The sequence below is a fragment of the Anarhichas minor genome, unplaced genomic scaffold, assembly GCF_050575085.1.
Source record: "Anarhichas minor isolate MPS153535 unplaced genomic scaffold, ASM5057508v1 ptg000024l, whole genome shotgun sequence".
NCBI lineage: Eukaryota > Metazoa > Chordata > Actinopteri > Perciformes > Anarhichadidae > Anarhichas > Anarhichas minor.
This window is the reverse complement of record NW_027466470.1, coordinates 10,750,624-10,772,613: the sequence shown is the minus strand read 5'-3', so window position 1 is coordinate 10,772,613 and position 21,990 is coordinate 10,750,624. Positions and strand designations below refer to the sequence as shown.

The 21,990-nt window shown below is 41.7% G+C and overlaps 1 protein-coding gene across 5 annotated transcripts in view; it reads left to right on the top strand.

Annotated features, from left to right (window-relative positions):
- The window catches only part of LOC142956330 (3',5'-cyclic-AMP phosphodiesterase 4B-like), a 44,296-nt gene that overhangs the window by 1,611 nt on the left and 20,695 nt on the right, over positions 1-21,990 (top strand). The window contains exons 2-8 of one of the 5 annotated variants that reach the window (XM_076097863.1): positions 1,006-1,074; positions 9,677-9,820; positions 13,796-14,034; positions 19,255-19,449; positions 19,789-19,825; positions 20,569-20,639; positions 21,361-21,410. In XM_076097863.1, the coding sequence (XP_075953978.1) occupies positions 9,779-9,820; positions 13,796-14,034; positions 19,255-19,449; positions 19,789-19,825; positions 20,569-20,639; positions 21,361-21,410 (634 nt within the window). In that variant the 5' untranslated portion in view covers positions 1,006-1,074; positions 9,677-9,778. Of the gene's footprint in view, positions 1-1,005; positions 1,075-9,676; positions 14,035-15,110; positions 15,350-16,317; positions 16,725-19,254; positions 19,450-19,788; positions 19,826-20,568; positions 20,640-21,360; positions 21,411-21,990 lie in introns of those variants that run through there. The other 4 variants (XM_076097862.1, XM_076097861.1, XM_076097864.1 and 1 more) reach the window with 4 other exon arrangements.

The following is a 21,990-nucleotide window of genomic DNA, read 5'->3' as shown; positions in this document are numbered from 1 at the left end:
TTCTTCACTGAGGTTAGTAAGAAGGGATTATGAATGCTGCTCACACACCACAGCAGTTCATCTCTGCCTGTTCTCATGGACATCGCCTTACGAATGTCTCGGCTACCACAATAACATTCCAACTCTGCTGGTGCCTGAACATCGGCTAAGATGTGCGCAGATCTTACAATGTCTCCACTGTTTTTACAATAAGCTCTATTTAAATTTCAAAACGTGTTTTTCTTTTACAAATATTTTTTTTTAGAGCTGTGAATCAGTTTGCCATCACATGCGAGCTCTTAGCTGTAGTAACATTTCTCTTGTGTGACATACTATCATGTTACATTTTAGGAAGAGATTTCAGAGGTGCGCTTCCTTTTTAGCCCAGTTCACAGCATTTCTGTAGTGCCCCGGGCATGTGGTGCGTGAACTCAGCTGGCCGCTGTCCTTTTATTCTCAGTCAGCGCTGAAACAACAGAGTACATACATCCGGCTTCTTCTCAAAAGGGCTTCGGCTACCAGACTGATGACTCACTTTACTGGCTTGTTGGTGGCTTTACTGGTGTTACTATAGAGCATTTTCTGTTGCTGAACACTGATGTTCCGCTTCCAGATGATGAATACATGGCGTGTCTGCGCAAAGCAGTTAGGTTTGCAGACTGGGCGAGTGTTTGTCATCGTGGGAACTGTCATTTTTTTATAAAAAACAACCCCCAAAATAACAGCTGATTGTGAATACAGAAAGCGTTGTGTGCATGTGCGTGTGTATGCACTGAATGGTCATCTGAACTGTGATTGTAATAACAGTCATGCATTTACACGTCTCAGTGGTTCCACTGTTATAGCTCCACTCTTTTCCTTCAACTCTGACTTGTCAATAGTAATGCTTGTCAGAGGGAAATATGTTTCCCCTTTTGTGATATTGTCAGGAGTCCTTGTTGCTGATCAATCACATTTCTGCTGGCCTATATTATTGGCTGTTTTTTTGCTGTGATATGTGTAATCCATACATTGTTCGTCTTTCAGGTCGACAGTCTGCTGACGTGAATTCCCGCCCATCCTCTCAACACTGGCTCAAGGAGAAGAGGTCCAGCTGTGAGTACATTTTATTATAGTGTCTGGGTGGGAATATGGGGAAAAAGGCTTCCAGCTAAAAAGTAAGTGGTGTGAAAGATTTATTCATTGGTTGTCAAGCAGAACATGTTATTTTTCCATGTGCTATGGAGCTATTGGTTGAAATAAACAACACTAAGTCTGCAGCACATTAGGTTAGTCAGTATTAAAGATGATCCTTTCTAGCATTTGTAACATTTGTACCGCAATCCACAAAGAAATAGTTTTTACTCTCACAGAGACCCCTCAGGTTTTTTCACGCTTCAAATCTATTTGTGTCAGGTTTAGTCGAGTACTCTGCACAGACAGCTGTTTAAATCACTCTTAAATATCCCGCTGTATACGTCTATTGAACTTATTAACAGCATCTACAGGGATTGATCAAGGCTCCCAGTCTGTCTGTGAGCTTCAGGCAGATTCCACTAATTCGCTCCGTTGGACGAATCTCACGTCTCGGCTTTCGTCTCGCTTCCAACGGGGGCTTCTCAGAAAGATCAGGTGTAGTGGTGCAACAGGGGAAAATGACTGTGGGGCGACATTACTTTCTGATTCGTTGATTGAGTGTTTCGATGGCATTTACTGGAAGGAACGCCAGGCTGCAGCACATGAAAAAAATGAACTTGTGTGACGTCATTATGTATGACTTTCCAATCAGATTTATTCAATTTGTTTGTTACGACCCACTTTAACCCGGCATATATGTATGAATGTGATTGGGAGCATGCCCTTGCAGCCCTGATATAGATATTAATACAGATTTACTGATTGATTCACTTCAACCTCAGAGTGTCTCAAAGGAGCACAGGTCAAAGCAGCACACTGATTCATTTCTGTCTCGGCTGTCATCTGAGGGATTCACAGCCATGTTGACATGGAGGGTGCCAACTGGTGACACTCACCAAAGGCCCCCTCTGTGCCCCGAATCCTGCCAACTCTGCCAAGCCTTCTGTTACCTCCTTACTCTCCAAGTCATTTGTTATAATTCACCCCAAAAGCTTTAATCATTGTAGCTGGCAATGGCAAGGTTTGTGAATGGATAACTGATGAAGTGCTGACGCACACAGTACTTCAATCACGATACCTCCAATGGAAGTTGAACTGGGCGATTTGAGTACGTTGGGGTAATTAGTTTATGTGTGTGTGGGTGTTTAACGCCCTCATAATTATTGGGCTGTTCAAACACCAATCAAGTGATTCATCCAGAGTCACAGTTGCCATGTGCCCTGGCCCACCAATTATTTCTCATTTCTTTCTTTTATCTTTTAAATGGTTTGATAGGTCTCTGACATAGCGCATAGTTGAACAGCACTACATGTAAGTAAACCAATTCGTGTTTAGCAATCAATTAGTTGCCTTTGTTGCATGTTTTTGCCGGTTTCTTACATTTGTCTTTCCGTTTTAAGTAAAACGCTTCTGTGTGTTCACAGCAGTCACCGACCTCTCGTTGCTGGGGTAACCTGAAGGCTTATTTCATCCATCTTATTTTCCTTTTACTGGTCATTAACCAGTAATAGGCTGGGTAGTGTAGTAGCCTTAGGTCCTAGCTGGGTTAGCCTAGCTCCCATCTCGGCTCTCCTCCCCGGGGCAGTTGACTTCGCTTTCGGTGGTGTTTGGTCCGGCAGGCATTGCTCGGTGGTCCACGGTGGGCGGTGATCGTCTCAAGGTCTGCTGCACTTTATCCAATCCCCACACTTCCTTTTCTGATGTTGATTAATGTACAGTATTCTGTCATTTGACACAAGTGCTACAGCAATTAAACACGAAAACACAACAAATCAAATTCATGGGAGCTCCTGGCCGCAGCATGTACATGCACCAGCGTTGCCGTTTTTATATTTGTTTGCTACATCCTAAACCAATTAAGACAGTTTGTACTGTCTGTTTGAAAGAGCAACTTTCTCATGACTCGACTAGGGATGATATTTGCCTCGGCAATATGACAAACAAATGGTCTTCTGACAAGTGGCCCGGTGGAAACAGATTCAGAGTCTCTCTCTCTGTCTCTCTCTGTATGTGTGTGTGTCTGTGTGTGTCTGTGTGTGTCTGTGTGTGTCTGTGCAATGGGTTCCCTGCATGTGGCCTCCACGCTGACGTCATCTCTCAGCTGCCACAAATGTGTGTTGTTTCGCTTTCTCCTCAACAAACTCCTCTCAGCGTTCACCCGTCTCAAAAGTTCCTTTCTACTGGAGTCTGCTTCACTGCACTGAATGCAAACACAAAAAGCAAAGTTTCCATTGTGGCTGTTGGGATTCTTTTAGCGACAAGTTATTCAAGTTGACAAGTGTTTGATATTTTCATAGAGCTAATATGGCTTTGGGGTGAGTGTTAGAAACAATGGAAAACTGTTGAATGATGTTTGATAGGTTTCTACTTAGATTACATGATAGAAGGAATTATGTTGACTTTATTGAGCTAGTTATTCTCTTGTCGATCAATGGAGGAGCTCTGGTGATGTAAACTTTGTCTGTCCCTCTCTCTGTCATAGATGTAGACATAATACTTTTAATAAGCTAGAATGCATAAATTAATTTATGGTTGTTATTATTGCAATTCTGACACCTGCAAGAAGTGCATCAGCTGCTTTGTGTGTCGGACATGCCCACACAAACGGTGTGGGAAGGAGGGATAACATTAGAAAAGAGTTTTTGCCTTAAAACATTTAATATTTATGTGGTGTATGAATTACATTAAGATGGATTTGTCAAAATTTTGATCTAATCTGCAGATGGGACCAAAGAGACCTGACCTGACTAGCAAACGGCACCCAGTGAATACAGCTGGCGTGTTGTTGCTGTTCATGGGAGTCTGCTAGCAACCTCAGTGTTTCCCCTACTATTATATTAGGGGGGCGCCCCGCATCCCTTTGAAGATCAAGTTAATTTAGTTTAATTTTATTTTCTATATAGCGCCAGATCACAACAGAAGTCATTTAAGGTTACCTTTCCTGTAGAACAGGTCTACACCGTGTTCTGTTATTAAACAAACTAAATAGCCTCATGTTATTTATCTTATTTACACGACGGCATGTCATTTCTCTCTCTACATGGTCGCGCGTTGACAATTCTCCTCTCTGCTCTCTGTATCGCGCACAGCGGAGTTCCGCCCCGATGCGCACACACACACACACACACACACACACACACACACACACACACACACACACACACACACACACACACACAACACTGAACCAGCAGCTCAGTTTATAAATATTGTTTGTTTCTATATCGGATCAATTATTCAGATATTTTAGAAATTAGCAAAATACAGTGTCAGTAAGTCTGTCCATATCCGTGGGTCATATATTTTGTTTTAAATCAAATTCACCTGGTTATCTCTAGCTGCGGTTTGTAATACATTTTCAGCCACATAAATAGTCAGTAAGTGATCCAGTGTGTAGGTGTGATTTGCATTATGAGCAATAATACATTTGATTTTAATATTCGCTTTCTGTTGTCAACATGCATCATGCCATCTGTGCTGTTATAATGTAAATACTTTGACCGTTTAATCAAAAGACGACTGAGTTTGAAGACTTTGTGCTTCTGGCAGTTCAATCTGTAACTGGGGGCCAAAAGAGACGAGGTCTACCTTATTCTTCTTTTTCTTCTATTTGCTTTGACAGTGATTTTTTTTTTTTTTAAGATTAGGAATCGAATATAAACAGGAAGATGCTTAAATGCTTTCAAAATGCAACATGATATCAGTAAAACGATTCCAGTGAGATGCAATATGATGGAACACTGAGGTCTGGTCTTTGAACTAAATATAAAGTGTAATGTGAGCTGTGTCTCAGTTCAGTGAGCTGTGTTTCAGTCCTTTCAGTGAGAACCACAGCATTCTGTTGTTCAAGGTCAGAAGGAGAATCTGTTTGATCTTAGATGTATTTTCGTGGTGATAAAACAAGATTGCATAATCTCTTTTTACTTGGTCACAAAAGTTCAGCTAAACCTAAGGCTTTGTGGAGATATCTGGATGCTGAGCATCAGTGCCAGAACAGCAATTTTTATATTGGTTTAGACACATGATGCTGTCACTGGACATCGGTGTTCAAAGTACACTTCCCGATGTGTGAATAGAGTGCTGCAGGGATGATGTTTGTTGGCCAACCTGGAAGTTCGCATGGTACTGGTTCCCTCAACAAAAATCCAATGGGACATTGTAATTGGATTATTACATGTGTTGTTTGGGAACTGAAAAGTGCATAAATGCTGATTTATGTACAGTTTTGAGGACTCATTTCTGCACCACTCTATTAAGCAGGTGTTGGTGATGTTTTGATTGAATGGATGTGGACAGGCCCAACAGACAAACGGCGTCGGCTGCAGTTTTCAACAGCTGTCTTGTCTTGTGACCAGTACTGCTTACTTCTCCATTTAGCACTCACAATTTGACAAGTGAGTATTTTGAAGGGTTATACAGAATACATCAAAACTGGGTAAGTGAAGTAAATTTGCTTAATACGTGCACCGCGCTATATGTTCTGGTTTTTCTGAACGTTTCCTTCCTACAATAGTAACTCTGACTTCTTTGGGTGCTAATGCGTGACCACTGGAAAGTTAATTCATCGTGGTCGTGGCACACATGGCTTTGAAAGCTCTCATTGTTTGACGACAGAGTAACAGGACGTAATATTAACGGGGTTCCACGCATTGGTTTCTTGAGTCTTCTTTGTTTTGCCGCCTCAAAAGCTACCTTTGTGTGACCGCCCATCGATTTTAAATGTACAACAGCGACTGACTCGCCTTCCACAGCTCTCCATTGTGCACGGCAGCGGTGTGACATAGATTTGCTGGTCGTACGGGGCAAAAGTTCTCCCTGCAGCCCTGCTGACCTTTTGATGTGAAATATGTGACAAAAGAGCAAACATTGGTTGTCATGGTTGCTTTGTGAATGCTGCCATGACAATGAAGGGTTGAATGATGGTGGATGAGTGCCGTATAGCAGATATCTTCATTCTTCATTCTCTATACCTACTTATTCTTGTTCGGGTTCAAAGGGGATGGGGGTTGATGTATCTTCCAGCATACACGGGGCAAACAAGGAGTTTTCAGTTCACTTGATGTACACTACACTACACATAAAACCTCTAATCATACTAACCACTTTCCTATTTAAATTATCAATCAATCTGCCATTTCTTTTGATCTTTCAAATCATTATTTGGTCTATAAAATGATTGAAAAGAGTGGGATAACAACGCCTACAACAATTCCCCAAAGCCCAGGCTGGGCCAACAGTTCAAAGCCCAAAATATACGGTTTACTATAATATTAAATGTCAAATACTCCGATTTTAGGAGCTGGGACCAGTAAACATTTGTCATTCATGATTAATAAATGACTTTGATGATAAATCTGTTGTTACTAATTCATTTTCTGTCAAACTATGTTCCCAAGAACACCAGATGATGCAATTAATCTGCTGTGTTTCCTCTCAAGTGTGCCCATAGACAACACTCTAGAGTCTAGAGTCTAGACTCGTACATACTGAATGAACGTCAAGCAGCCATGTTTAATTTAATGCATAATGGCTTCAAAATAAAGTTTGTCCATGACCGTTGCTTTGTAAATGAAGCACGATGGTGTACGCCCAGCACAATGGTCCCCGGAGTGCTCTCCGAGTCAAATCCTTGCAATCTGCATCTCGAGTGCTGCCTCGTGACCATGCATTCTATTGTCCGCTTCACATAAACGATCAATTATTTGCAGAGGTACAGGCAGCCACAACGGGGATGACTGACTGCTGGGCTTACAGAGATGAGAGGTTACTTGAGACTTGTTTTCTCTAAGATGTGGAGAAGGGCATTTTCCATCCAGGCTCTTTTGTAGACTGGTCTCGTTTGATTGAGAGGTCTCTCAGGTTGAGCTTTAAATGCACTTCAGAGTCTCCGGCTCATTCCTTCCCTGGATGTAGTCACAGGGCCCTGAACTTTTCACAGAAGTGCTGATCGCAAGGGAAAAGTGAGTTTTGTAACAAACATTTCATTTAATTGAATTACTTTTGATAAGCTTACTGGGGAGATTTATTTTCCTTGGATGCAGCTGCAGGTTTTTTTTGTAGATAATGAGCTTCAGAAGTGATCACTGATTTCAAAGTGCTCAAATATGTGTCGTCAGTTTTTCCTAAAAAATAAATATATTCCAAACGTTGTGTTTTGAAAGGTACTATGCAAACACAGGATTATTCAAAATGAAGCAAAACACTGACGAGAGATCATAATGAAATGTAAGCCACTGGTAAACCCAGTGCAATATATCAGTGCTACAGTGTGTATAGCCAAACCGTGTGCTACAAGAGATACAATAGTAACACTCACATGATTTGGTGTTTCATTTATTAGTCAATTTAATTGTTTAATTCATTTGTCAGCAAAAATGCCCAAAACTTGTTGGTTCCAGCTACCTCGGAACACCATAGTTTCTGTTTTCATCTTTATTCATTTAATATGGACTGTTGGTTGGGCTAAACAAGCAACGTGAAGATGTCCTTGGGCTCTGAGAAAGTCTAATGGCCATTTCTTTTCAAACTTTTTGACATTTTATAGACAAAACCATTAATTTAATGAGTCAACAGATGAATGGTTAATGAAAACCATTAGTTACAGGATAGCAAACACGCATCACATGCACACATAATTCAAATCTAAGCCGGCAGTGTAACTAATTGCAAAAATATGCAACAGGAACAAGTGACATGGTAAATACAGTCCCGTGCTTAATTATATCCACTGGAACGATGGAAGAATTTTCTGATGGCAAGAAAAACATTTTCTTATAAATGACTTTCTGAAACGGTGCCGTTTGAGAGGCTTATAGTTTAAGAAGTTATTTGACAGAAGAGGAGCCTTGGTTTTAAAAGACTGTCAGTTCAAGTTATGGAAAAAATATAAATATTATTGAAATACAAAACACTCAACAATAATGAATTGTGCATTGCTCTATCTACGTTGCTGTTATGGTCACAATAACCACCTCATCCTAAACATCTACTACCTCTGTATCATAAAGTGTGAATCATTTAAATGGTGTTCTTGTGAAGCCTATAATGGACACATTTATTCAAACTCGTATACATTATTTAGAACTTTGCTCTCCTGCTCAGATTTGAACCAGCTGCTGAATATTACAGATGCTCAAAAGAACTAATCCCGGTGTGACTTGCTGTCATTTTACCTCCCATGTCTCTTTTTTTCTTAATTACTGAGGGCAACAGGAAGCCGCACATCCAGTACAGATGTTGTTTGGAAAGCTACAAACAAGGTATGGTTGTTTGTACAACCGAGAAATTCTCTTTTCACGACACTTGACTTGGCAGCACCTTGAGGGCACCAACAACAGCCTCCGTCACCGTCTACAGACTTCATCACAAGGGCACAGTGCCTGTTAAATAAGGGGTGATGGGTTAGGACCACAGGGGGGGGGGGGGGCGATCAATAGCGACATGGAAAACATCAATTAATTTCTGTCACAAAGATTAGTCATTCATCTCTGCCTTTTGGTGATTTTCCGCCAGCTGTGGTCTTTCTATTATTGATGAGTGTACAGTCGCAGCATTCAGATCAGGCTGACAGACGGGTCTGAGCGAACAGACCTTCAGGCACATACACCATGCACGCTATCACTCTTATCTTATATGCAGTAATGCATACCAGGGTTAAAGGAGCATTATTGTAGTTTTTGCACATTAACTACAAATTGCCTACATTTAACAGCACCCACAAAGCCAACTGAAATGTGTCTGTTGCACAGAGTATCGAGTGCTGCAAACTGGCATCAAATGTCTGGTCCCATTTGTACGATTAATTGACCTACTTATTTATTTATTTAGCCAAAGTTGTTGCACAGCTGTTCTTGGTTTGACAACATGTAACATCTCAGAAGTTCGGGTTGTCCATTGTCGTGGAAGCAATATCTCAGGAACGCCTTGAGCAGATTTATTATGTTTGTTAAATAGAGAAGCAGGACCGAGTCTACAGAGCCATGCTAAAGCTCCGTTGGACTCTTCTTACAGTGGGCACAGTGCACTGAATTAAACGAGTAACTGCATTACCGTAAATATGAACTAACCTGTAAATACTGTAAGTATTTCCTCTAAATCAATGAACCGTGTAAATTGCTGTTTTACATCCGAGCTTAGATTTTTGCATGCTCATTAGTCAAATATTAATGAACTGCATTTAGACTCCTACAGCGGTGCTTTGAGCTTAATGCTAATGTCGGCACGTTGACATCCTCATGCTAACATGTCCGATGCAGTCAAAACCATACAGTTCTGTTTTCATACCTTTTTTTTTTTTTTTACTGTGTTTCATCTACCTTCAAAGTATGCATTCATCGTGTGCGTTCTACAGTGTGCATGTCCACAAACTGCTGGGATAGGTAATGCACCACAGCTCATGCAATGCAATGCAGCGTAGAAGACGTGTCGAAGTACTGGACTCAGAGCTTCATTATTCAAGTCGGAACAATAACACAAGTGTGACAACAATTGCAGACATGATGGGCACTGTGAGGGAGCATTAACTTTTGGAACTGGTTACTTTATCAATAACCTCCCCCTCCTCGCTGCCTCCCATGTGCAGGCGTACTGGTGAAGCTGCCCGAAGCAGGAAAGAGCTGCGTTTTTTGGAGAACGGATCAGAGACGGGAGGAGAGAGAGAGGATCTGGCTGAACATCCCTCAGGATGAAGAAAAGCAGGAGTGCCCAGGGGGTTGTACCAGGCGATGTAAGTACTGATTTTCCCAACCATTCTTTTGTGCAACCGTGAATCCCTCCATGCATTCATTACACAGCCACTTGTGATTTCTTTTTTATCTGAAATCCTGCTTCTCACCTCGAAAGTTTACAGCCTAATTCTGCAGTTTGCACAGTCGCTGTAAATTGTGTTTAAATGTTTGCCTTCCCTCTGTTTCCACCCGAACAAAGACACAGTGAGCTCCAGTGGGAATACACTCGGGCAGCAAGGTGCAGTATGTCGGTGACTCATAAACAGATGACTGTACTGTACACAACAGATCGCTATCCAGCAGGACACGCCGCAGAGAGCGAGATGTGTGTGTGTGTGTGTGTTTTATAAGAGAGACGCGGGGTAGAGAGACAGTGTGTTGTGTGTGTGTCTGTGCATGAGAGAGAGATTTAGTAAGATCATAGAGACCGAGAGTTGAGGAGTGATGCAGAGTTTAGAAGGAGGCTGACCGGGGAGAGGAGGAACGGCGTTAGAGGACAGTTCACACCAGGAGACATTTAGGGCATGGACCGAGTGGAAACACGGATAAGAGGAGGCAGGACGGAGATCTGACGGAGAGGCCCATCTGTTTCTCCTCTACGCCACCGGTGTTTATGACCGGACCGACTGCCAGATCATTTACGTTGCTGTTGTCCAACAGGAGCTCAGAGGCCAAGCTGCACCCTGGAGGATGAAAGTTTTCCTGCTGTGACTGACCACCGTCACCCTCCAACCCCCCTACAATTCACGACTGGCTCGTTACTGAATATTTATGATAATGACAAAAATACAGTAAAACTCATATCATAGAGTTATTATTTTCCCCCCTTTTAATAGAGGAAATGCGTAGTTTAATTTAGCATAATTGCCATTAACGTCATGAATGACTCATGCTGATTTGTTTCTTGCATACCAGTTGTGATTTCGGCAATGGCACATTTTTCAAAATGAAAAGCTTTAATTATAAGCACCTAAAATGCTTCTTACTGGCAGGAATGATTGTGCAGGCTTTTTTAATGTTTAAAATGTTCCACTATTTCAGTGTACGTAAATAGACAGTCATTCTATTTTCAGCAGCTTACATGCTGCTCAAACGTTCCTGTAGTACATCCCAAACCTAAAGATATATGCGAGTTAAAATATGAGTTTAAAAAAGTAACAAAGACACAGAAAAAATTAATTCTAGAAAAGGACAATGTTTGTAAATATCAATGAATTAGTAGTTGAATTATTATATTTTATCATGGTTTTTAGAAGCTCATTTTCAAGCCAAAGTCACTTTTCTCTATTTCACAGAAAAGTGAAATATGATTCTGTAAAGACATCTGCTGTTCTTCACCTCAACATCTTTGAGTGTCCGTCTCCCACCGTTTCGTTCCCGTTTCCTTGGCTCCTCGAGTCAATAATTCAGGCACCACATCAAGCCGTGCTGTTAGAGCGTCACTGCTAGCGCTGTCTCATTTATACCACCTTCTTCAAAAAGGCTTTTTGGAAGTATCCCAGAGAACACTGGCGTTGTTTAGACACAGCGGCCAAGAGAGGCCTTTCATCTTCAGCGAAAAAAACACACCCACTCTGCCTCTGTTTGACACGGGAGCCGCACTACCTCCATTTCGGACTCATTGTTTTACCTTTCATGGCGATCCCTGTCCTTTTATGACCATGTTCCGCGTACATCTGATAAATCCAGGTTTCTAAATTTACCGTTGTTTTGAATTCTAATATTATCAACACCCTTATCCTCCTCCTGGCTTATACACACTCACTCAAACGTGAATCAGCAGTATTTCCTCTTCCAAGTGCTATTTGGTCCACAGGCGAGGGATCAATGAGGAACTGGAATTACATGTCCAGAAGTCAAAGGTGCAATCGATATGCAATTGATGGATAGTTTGATAGTGAAATTTACGGCAATGTCACTGTGACATATTGACAAGAGACTATTTAGGTCTCTGATTATAAAAGTTTGTTTGACGAGAGTGATTGTGTGAGAAGAAGCGCTCCCAGAACAGTCGTTGGAGTCGTGTTTTGCCAGATTTAATTATCACTCTTTTTCCCTGGACAGGAAGAATCTGTCCTAAACAGACAGCAACAATGAATCAGACAAATTGCATTTCCTGGAATGGGCGGAGGAGTCAGCAGAGCTGTGTTTATGGACAATCGGAAATCAGGAAGGCAGACTCCTCCCTCTTTTTGTGTTTCCTCTTCCCCTCTCTCATTCACAATCTCTCTCTGTCCCTGCTCCACGTCAGTCACTTTACTGTCATTCATGTTGCTTCTTTGCTAGCGTGTCACAGTGGACACTGTTTGTCACTTCCACTGGAAAGAGGAGGTGGGACGTCTTCCTCTTTCTTTCTGTTGTCTTCTCTCCCTTTAATTCTTAGATCACTGCTAGCTCTCATGCAGCATCACTCTGACTCACTTCATTCACTCACTCAATGATTTTAATTTTAGCTTTGTTTCCATTCGTCGTGTCATTTTCAATTCTCAGAGAGGTTCTCTCTGTCCTCACCGAAGAGCCAATTTAGACATGAAGGGTGTACTTTTAAAGATAAAGAGGACATTTTAATGGGAGCAGATGACGCTACTTGCAGCCCCTTGAAGAGATGTAACTTAGTTACAGTTTTTTGGATGCATCAACTCAACAAGACAGATGTGAAAGGGCTTTCACAGAGGACCTTTTTGACTTTTTACCAAGCTTAGTTAGGCGCTGCTTGTCCTGCTGTTTGATTAGTACAAGTGTTAGTAGCTGAAACCATTATTTACTTGATAGACCTGTAATCAATTCACTAGTTCAGCCTCTCAAATGTTAGGATTTCTATGATAGAAAGTTGAATACCTTTTGGGTTTTGGATTGTTGGTTGGAAGAACATGCCATTTGAAGACATTAGCTCGGGCTGCGGGAAATAGTTTGTAATTTGAGAAACTGATAAGTAGATTCATTTGTTAGAATAATCTATAACCTTGGTACCTACTAAAGCTAATAGATATGCCAGGACCCATTTATCGGCCAATATAAGCTCATTAGAGATGTATCATTACTGGTGTATATGTTGGCCAGTAATTAATAAGAAAATGCAGTACAGAAATGCATCATCATAACATCGTGTTTCCACTGTATAGAGCACTGGTTTTTCAAATGTATAATGTCCTGCTTTGAAATCTGAGTCAAGATAGTTTTTTTTTTTTTTGTTATTATTAACAACAATCTGCCAATATTTTTCCATATTAGTAGTTTGAACGTGTGCGGGCTCATCAAGTTACGATTAGCTGTCCCTCTTTCTCCTTTCAACCTCTTTCTCTCACACTCCACTTCTTTGTCTCGTCTACTTCGCCCGGTACACAAAATAGACGACAAAATGTTTTCTTGTTAACCGAAGCCGTGTTCTAGGAATTCCTGGATCCTCCATTTGTCCCTCGGCATCGTTGTGCCTCCCCATCTCCCTTCTTCATTTGAAGCCTGTCGGCGGTTTTCATTTACACTCGCCCGCGCGGTGAACATAAAGTGGCGAGTGATGTATGCAGAATGAGCTCTGGCACACCGCCTCTGTTTCCCCAGTGCCCCGGTTTGTTTACGACCCGTCATTACACTGAAGCACCCAGGGCTCCTTACCGAAACCGTCACACTCGACCAGACACATTAAACACGCAATTTATATTCAGCGCTGCTTCATAAATATGTCAATTGGCCTGAAATAAGCTTTGATCAAATGGTTGTTTTTTTCCTCTTTGTAGTGAAGAGCATAAAAACATAACTGTAGTAACTTGCAGCTTTCTCGAGATCCGCTCATACAAACAACAGCACTTAAAAAAAATATGCAACTCAGCGGTATAGTTCTTACTGTGTAAGAAAGCATTGCACTACTACATTTACCTGACAGAGAAATGTTACCGTTACTGTTAAATATGATGAACCAACTTCATCGACATCTTACTCGTGAAATTGTCGTTTTTTTTTGTCTTGTTTTCGATAAGGAGCCGTCTGTGGGACAATTTCCCAGCGGCAGCACACTCGGGGTGGAATCGTGCAAAGTCCACAGGCGGTTTTCTGGCAACCTGCAGCTGCCTCCTTTGTCATGGCGACAGGTGGAAACGGAGAGGGACCGGGTCAGGCCGCTCACACCTGAAGAAGATCCGGTGACCCGGACCAGACCCACGAGTCTGCCCATCTCCTCTCTGCCCCGCATCGACATCACACAGGCGGACCCTGATAGGTACGGCTCAACAAGACAAACCAAAGACGATCATCACACGGATACAATGTTTATGATGCAGTAATGCCACAATGTGTATAATTAATATATAATTTCATGGTCATTTGCTAATTTTCCTGCAGTTCTCAGCTTCTTGTTCTTATTTATTTTGAGAACTATGTTTATTTTTTATTTTTGTAGGAGCAGAATATTCAAGTTGTTTGTTTGGTAACAGTGGGAGGCTGGTCTACCTCCAACATTGGATTTGCAAATGAGCAGCAAAGTTGGCATTTCAATTTTTGATTTTGGTTCATCTCAGTGTTTTTAACACCTTATTTTCTTACTTTAAGTTTTTTTTCTTACAGTCATAACTGTAACGCTGTGACCCAGAGAAGAACACAAATGTTGCTCATTTCTAAGACATCAGATGGTACAAAATAATTTGGCAGTCATTAAACTGAATACGTTGTTGTTGCGTCTACCTCTGAGGCAGGATGCACTGGGCTGCTGTTCCTTGGCAGAATGTTCTTTATGATGGCTACTACTTCACTTTATTGAATGGCAATTTGCCACATCCCCCCCTTTTTTCTTTGAACCTCTATGACTCACCCCACTAAACCACAGATTATTATGGGCTCCCTTCAGAGCTGTATTGTCAGCTGCTTTCATCTCTATAACTCATACTCTGCTCTACTGCCCTTTTAGCAGCATGGGTTGCATTTATCTGGATTAAAGGTCAGGAGCTGGAAAACGTTTGCTCTGTTTATTGCACATCAGCTGTTATTGATCAGCCAATAAGCTGGTTGATGATGTTGTTTTGGATTTTGATTTGCATTATTAATATTGCAGGGGAGGAGGCATCCATGAGATTTCTACCAATCGAGTTAATCATAAACACAGAGTCATATTCTTCTGAGTATTTGAGGGAATATTTATAAGCACAGTATCGTGAATTTGATATCCGGGAAGGAGAAGTCTTTTCTTCTGTATGTCTTTTTGGCATCTGATTACAACACAATAACTCCTTATTCTTCAACACAAAACCAGTGAGGCTCTTGATAGTTTTAACGGTGTTATTTCAACTGTTCCTTCTGAAGGCCGTAGCTTTTAAACGGAAGGAAACCCCTTGCATCAGACTCTGTTGTAACACAGCTGCACTAATGGAAGTCAGTGGAGAGAACGGGGAGCTCGGGTCGGACCAGGCTGACTCGTGCAGTGCTCGCGCTGTTAATTCTGGCCAGAAACTGTCACCTCACAGCTCACCGAGATGCTTTCGCAAGCAGGTGGTGAACAAGCGTCTCCGTCGATACAGGCGCTTCACCGTGGCGAATACCTGGTAAGAATTCGGTCGTTGTGTTTGTGTGAGAGGACGAGAAAGAGAGCTGTTGTTTCACGCCGTTTGTCTCTCTTTGTTAATTATTTTTATTTATTGTGTTTTGGTGCATTTGGTTATTGAGATGTATTTAACTCACACAGAGCCTTATTTAGCAGTAGTTTGTTTCAAGTAGCCAACAATGTCCCTGCTCCAGGGTGAGTTAGAGTTCAGGAAAGTCATTGATCAAAGAGATTAAGTGTAAAACACTGGAAAGAGATGTTGCCAATAACATACCAAGTGTTTGACGATAATTCTCTGCAGTTTCCCGCATATCTTAAGTCAGTCCAGTGTAGTGTATTTATAGAGCCAGAAATCATGTTTATCTCAGAGGAATTCACAATATATACAACATGCTCCATCTTTAAAACCATCAGATAATGAACTCTAAAGACAAAGAAACGGAAAGATCAAATCTTTGGAGAACCTCAGGAAAAGCAACGGCTGATGAGCAGATATACACTAGATGATGTACAGTTCACACAGGAGCAGCAGTAGTAGATTTAAAATAGGTTGGATCATCCAGCATCTTTGTGCTGCTCTCTGGGCACGCGCCGTTAGAGTTCTACTCTTCGTTATGCGTTGAAAGATGATGACGTTATTTCATCATAAAATGTCTTTATCGTTGAAATAATGAAAAGTAGAAGCTGATCAGAGCAGAGTGCCGAGGGTTTTCCTCTGGGATGAGCTTTACTCAACGCCGAGATGAAATGAAAAAAGCCCCTTTAACCCTTCGTGCACCCGTTTAACAATATATACCCAAAAAACCAATAGTATTATGACAATCAATCCACCGGCAGCCTAAAGAGACACAGGAGGTGTGTGTGTGTGTGTGTGTGTGTGTGTGTGTGTGTGTGTGTGTGTGTGTGTGTGAATCAACTGTCCTCTGTCGCTTTCTATCACGCTACATTCAAAAAACGCTTTATTTACAGGATCTGGTGTGTGCACTCTGGAGCTTTTCAAACATTTACAGTAGAGCGGTGGTCTTGGTTCAGAAAGCCTGTTTCTTCTGTCTGCACTCGGACGATAAAGGGAGGCTCTGGTTCTTCTCTTCCAAATGTCACCGTGTCAGTCACACTATCGGGCAGGTTTGCTTTCTGCCTCTAGAGATGAGTGAACTCAACTGATGTGTGGACATGCAATATATCAACTCTGACATGGTGTTAAATTAACACTGAATTAATTTTACACTGTCTTCTGCCAGAACCGCAACATTCTGTTATTTAGGTCATTTTTACAAGGATGGCAGTCTGACAAAGAAGTGAAGTCCTGTCCGTTAATTAAGACGTTCATCGCTGAAATCTCAGACGCTCACAGCCAGGCTTTTCTACCCTTATAGGTAAATACGATTCTTGCATCTCTTCGCATGGTGTTGGACTGTTTTATCTCTCGACAACATCTTGGAAACCTTGTCCCACACACCTCTACCCTACTAACAGTCGTCTCGCAGTGTTCTCTTGTGAGATTCTGATCATGCTGTTTTCATTCTTAATAGAAGAAAAATCAACCTTTGTGATTCGGCTCGATCATTTTCAAAATACTTAAAGAGACTTGCAAAGGTAAAGAAAAATGGCATTTGTGATGATTGTGAGTTTAAGTAGATGTGACCTGAAAGCCACAGGTTATGCAAACAGCTGATTTTATTCCAATTGTCAATATTACTTCAAATCTGGATTTTCCTTTTCATACCTCCCTTTTCACTGTAAACGTAAGTGCATATGCTTTCATAGGACACCACAGGTAGCCAATCGAGGGGCGATTTGGATGATGAACGCACTGACTAATCTGCTGTGGCTTAATATAGAGGGGGAAAGGGACAGGCGGTCAGATAAACAGAGCAACTGTGAGCGTTCCAGCCCAGATCTGCCTGTTGGTGTCTGCCAAGCCTACGTTATTCCAGCACGTGGCCTGTTGCTGCACAGAAACGGGGTCTGTCAGTGTGGTGTGTGTGTGTGTGTGTGTGTATGAGCGAGCAGCCACAGTAGCGGTACTTTTTGTTGCCTGATGAGACCGGAGGAGGTGAAAGAGAGATAAGAATGCTGCGGAGGTCCCCTAGGTGCAGGGTTGGGCACTTTGACTTCAGCGAGGAAGTGGTCAGTGGAGCACACCTCTCGGCTCCCAGGTGACTTTTTTCCTTTTTTATTTCTTCTTTCTTGAAAATATTTTACTGAGCTAAACTCTTCATCTAGACCGTCTCTTTGAGTGTTTTGAGCCTCTCTGTCTTTCTTTCCTCTCCAATTGTGTCTAGATGTTTGAGAGTGATTGATGATCAGCATTGGTAGAATTTGAGTGAGTTTTGGTACAATGTATTGTAGCAGATCATTGCTGTGAGGGTACAGTATCTAGGATCAGAGTCTGCAGAAACGATGCGTCGCTGTGACATACTGTGGTCTCCTGCTTGGGTCAGAAGAGACTTTAATCGCTGTAGGTGAAGCATGTTAACGCTGTGTGAAGTTTGGGATTTGGATGACGCAAAGGGCAACACGGATGACGTTTATCGCTCTGCCTGTGCGTAATCAGTGTTTGCACATTTCACATTAATCTGAGCTTTGCTGGCAGAGGTGTGGGACTGAGAGCGTCTCCGTGGGATGGATATGTGCCCGTTTAATCCCACATGTCGAAATGTGGGGCAAATGGCTGAGTGATCTTTGGGACAGTTGTTCCGTTCCGAAATAGATTTTAGAGAAGTTGACGGAGCACTGAGTGTGTTTATGAAAGCAATGCGGACACTTTTCTACTGCAACTGAAATAAAGACTGAAATGTTAACGTGTCTTATATTATCCAGGCTAAACTCCGGACTTAGCGAGGGTGATTCATGATTTGTGGCATCCGTTATTCCCGCGGGGCATTGATACTTTGACCTTTCACTCTAAACTCCATCTGACCTGATCATCTGGTTGCACAATAGCTTGTCCTCTCCTGCTCCTGCACCCACACCATGAGGACAAACAGATTACATCCCCTCTGCATCTGCGGTGGTTTCTCTGTGGCATCAGCGAGCATGCTGGGTAGATTGGCCTGTAGATGTTGGCATTAAGTTTACACTTTGTATTAAACCGACTGCTTGCTGGTTTGCTCGTGCTCTGAGGATTTTGTCATGTCTTGATAAGTTCTCTGATAGGACTTCTATCCATCTATCTGCTCCGTCTGTCTTCTATAATTGCATATTTTTCAATTCAACTGTGTATGTTTTGCTTTTTTTCAAGGCCAGGAACAATTGGAAATTAGCTTAGGTTTTAAAACTATTTGATTAAATGTTGCATCAGACATCTCATGTTTTCATTTATTTTATTCTGATTTGATTTATTTGTGAAGGACCATGTAGGAAAGCATTAATCTCAAGCACTGAGAGGAGATGCTTGTTCCAGATTCAACTACTGTACTTACTTACCATCTGCGCTCCCCGAGCAGGTAGATACAAGCGCTACTGCATCCAGAAGATCCATTGGATCTGGATAAGTGTGTCTGTCACTGTAAAAAATACACAAGGCTGAATAAAAACCACAGCTCTTTACTTACTTGTTGCTCCTGAGTGGAGCTGTCATGGACGGACGGTATTCCAGTGAGACGCAGAGCAGCAGTTCCTCTCACTCACCAGCAAAGCATACTTATTTAATGAGCACACTAGTTTGGTTTTTAGGCCGTGGATGGATGGATGGGTGAGTAATCATTGTGGGGTTTATGCAACCTCCTCTTTCCTGGATGGGATTTGTGAACATGTTGCGCAAGCCAGTACTTAGTGGCAGCTTATTGAAAGTACTTAGTACATAATGATGATGATGATTTGATAGGCACTGATTGATTATTAGATTGATGATGGAGTCTCTTTTCTAACTGATTGCTGTTGTTAATCTCTGTCTTCTCTTAGCTTTGAAGGGGAAAATGGTCCCTCGTTGTGCTGCAGTCCTTCAGACCTGCAGGCCTCCCCGGTTTCAGGTCTGGTGCTGCATCCCAACGTGGCGGGCCACGGCCAGCGCCGGGAGTCCTTCCTGTACCGCTCCGACAGCGACTACGAACTGTCGCCGAAGTCCTTGTCTCGGAACTCTTCCATTTTTGGAGACCTGTGAGTTGGTAAAGGGCTGGGCAATGTGGTCTAACGTCATCTCAATAACCAGATACACCACGATATAGCATGTTTTCTGGTAGTTTAATAAATAGTCTACATGAAAAGCCTATTTTTGTACGAACCTGTGTCAATTACTTCCTTGACAAATGAAAAGTATCAATCAAGAACTGTAGTATGAACATAACGGTTCAAGTGATATTATAGAGAGAACATGAATAACACAGTTTGGCCGCTGTTTTTCTGACATCGCGTTAGAAACTATATAGCAATAATAGACCTTTTAATATCATTTTGACAACATATATCGTCTTTAATAGTTTTCACATCCCATTTCAGGCATGGAGAGGACATGATTGTGACTCCATTTGCTCAGGTAAGAGCTGATGATGATTAATTATGTTTTACTAGGGAGCATTTCTTTGGGAAACTAATTTGTCCCCAAAGGCTTTTAAGACCTGAAGCACCTCATGAACCCTGAAACACTTCGGTGTGATTAACCGCTCTGCCCCCTGGTGGCTTTAAGTAGGCATGGCTACGTCCTTTAGACTGAACAACTTGAACAGAAGTTGAGTTGGTCCTTTTAACTTCCCGCTCTCTGATTGTTGCAATTAGCTCCAAACAACCACAATTCAATGTGATGATTGGAACTTTGGTAGATAGATTGCAGCCTAATGAATGCATCAGTTATTGTTTCCCACCTTGTTATAACATATTTAAGAGAAGATCCAGGTTTATGAACGTGCTGACTTTAACCTGTTGCACGTCAGTAATGCCTAAAGGTTAAGAATTGATTTGGATGGATGTGACTAGCAGCATTCAGCATCGAGAGACGGCTGCAAAGACTGCACAACAGTCACTGCTAACCAACGCTTTAAATTACTCAGATAAAACAATAAGCAGCTGCATTTCTATGCAAAATAAAAAATACTTGTGTTTTTGGAGTAGCCATCACATTATCACAGTCCTCCAGCCTCCTGTGATTGTCAAATTGTAACCTGTAATATTTCTATATACCTTTTCATGCTGATATTTCAACTACTTCCACCCAGCCTTTGCCACTTGTGGGCTTCTTCTTCTCATTCCTTTTTTTACATTGATTTTTTTTTTTTTTTTTAGGTTCTGGCAAGCCTTCGGACTGTCAGGAACAATTTCACCACCTTAACAAATGTCCAGTGTGCATCCAATAAGTAAGTCCTACCCTAATGTTATTCTAGTGTCTGCTTGTGTTTGGGAGAGTGACTACATGCTGCAGAATGTCTTCAAGTATGCAATGAAGGTTTTTGTACTGGGGGCTTTTTGTAATTTGCGAGCTGATAGAAATGATTCTTCATGCCGATTTTTAGCTTTCACAAATATGTTTAGACGCTATAATTCAAAATACCAACATGCCTCACTTGGGGGCGCCAATGCATCAAAAACATTTGTATTTGCTATTGTCTCATGGAGGAAGCACTCAAGTTAAACAGAGTGTAGATTCACACATACAGAGAGATTTGTGCTTATGGTGCAAAAGTTGGTTTGCAGCAGCATTGAGTGACATTTTATTACATTTTTTTGCTGGAAGAAGGGTTTACTTCATCTCGTATGTGCATGAATGCTCCCTCTGATCACTGAACCAGGTCAGTGGCTGCAGTTGCATCAGGTTTGCCAGAGGTCCATGTAACCTCAGAGAGAGGTCACAATGAGCTGAAACTGCAATTAGACACAACGATGTCGCGCGGAAGAAAACCTGACCTCCGTCCAGTTCAGAGAACTGGACGGAGCATCTGTTTCGTGTTTGTGCTGTGGCAACAACGACTGCTGCTTTCACTAAATCACACTGTAAAAAAAAAAAAATAATGCAGCACCTTGTTAAATACCAGGGCAGCTGATTTTAACAGTTTCTGGCCTGTTTCTCTCTGGTTGCAGGAGGTCTCCTGCTGTGAATCAGCCTTCTCTCACCAAAGTCTGTCTGTCAGGTGAGTCCTATCACAAGCCTTCCAGAAGCAATGCATTGCATTGTTTTTACTGTGGTAGTTGTATACATTTTAAGAAATCAAAAGTCAAGTTTGGCTGTTGGAATATTTGAAAGATACAATAGAATAAAAGACATGTGAATCCTCATACGTGCAGTTTCATGCATTAAAGCCACAGATAGAAATGCACAGTTGACAACATTTCTAATTTTAATAAAAGCTTAAAAATCAATGAATCTCAGTAGCATAAAGCAAATTACTACAGTTCAAATAGATTGCGATAGACTGTGCTTTTGCAAACGCAGCACACATTCACACTTCATATTCAGTCCTCTGTAAATGCTTGATTTGTGGAGATTCATTTGGGGAGAGCCGTCATTGCTTATGTCGACAGTAATAGACGTTTACACCTCCAGCACCAATTGTGTCATCTTTGAGCGCTTTCACACATGCAAATAGAAACTGCGATCTCTTGAGTTATTGATTAAGGAAACCGTGACATGACAAAAAATTCCCATGCACTGAAGGAAAGACAGGGTGAGAACCATGTAAGGAGATTTAATGCTTGTGATTCAGACGAGGT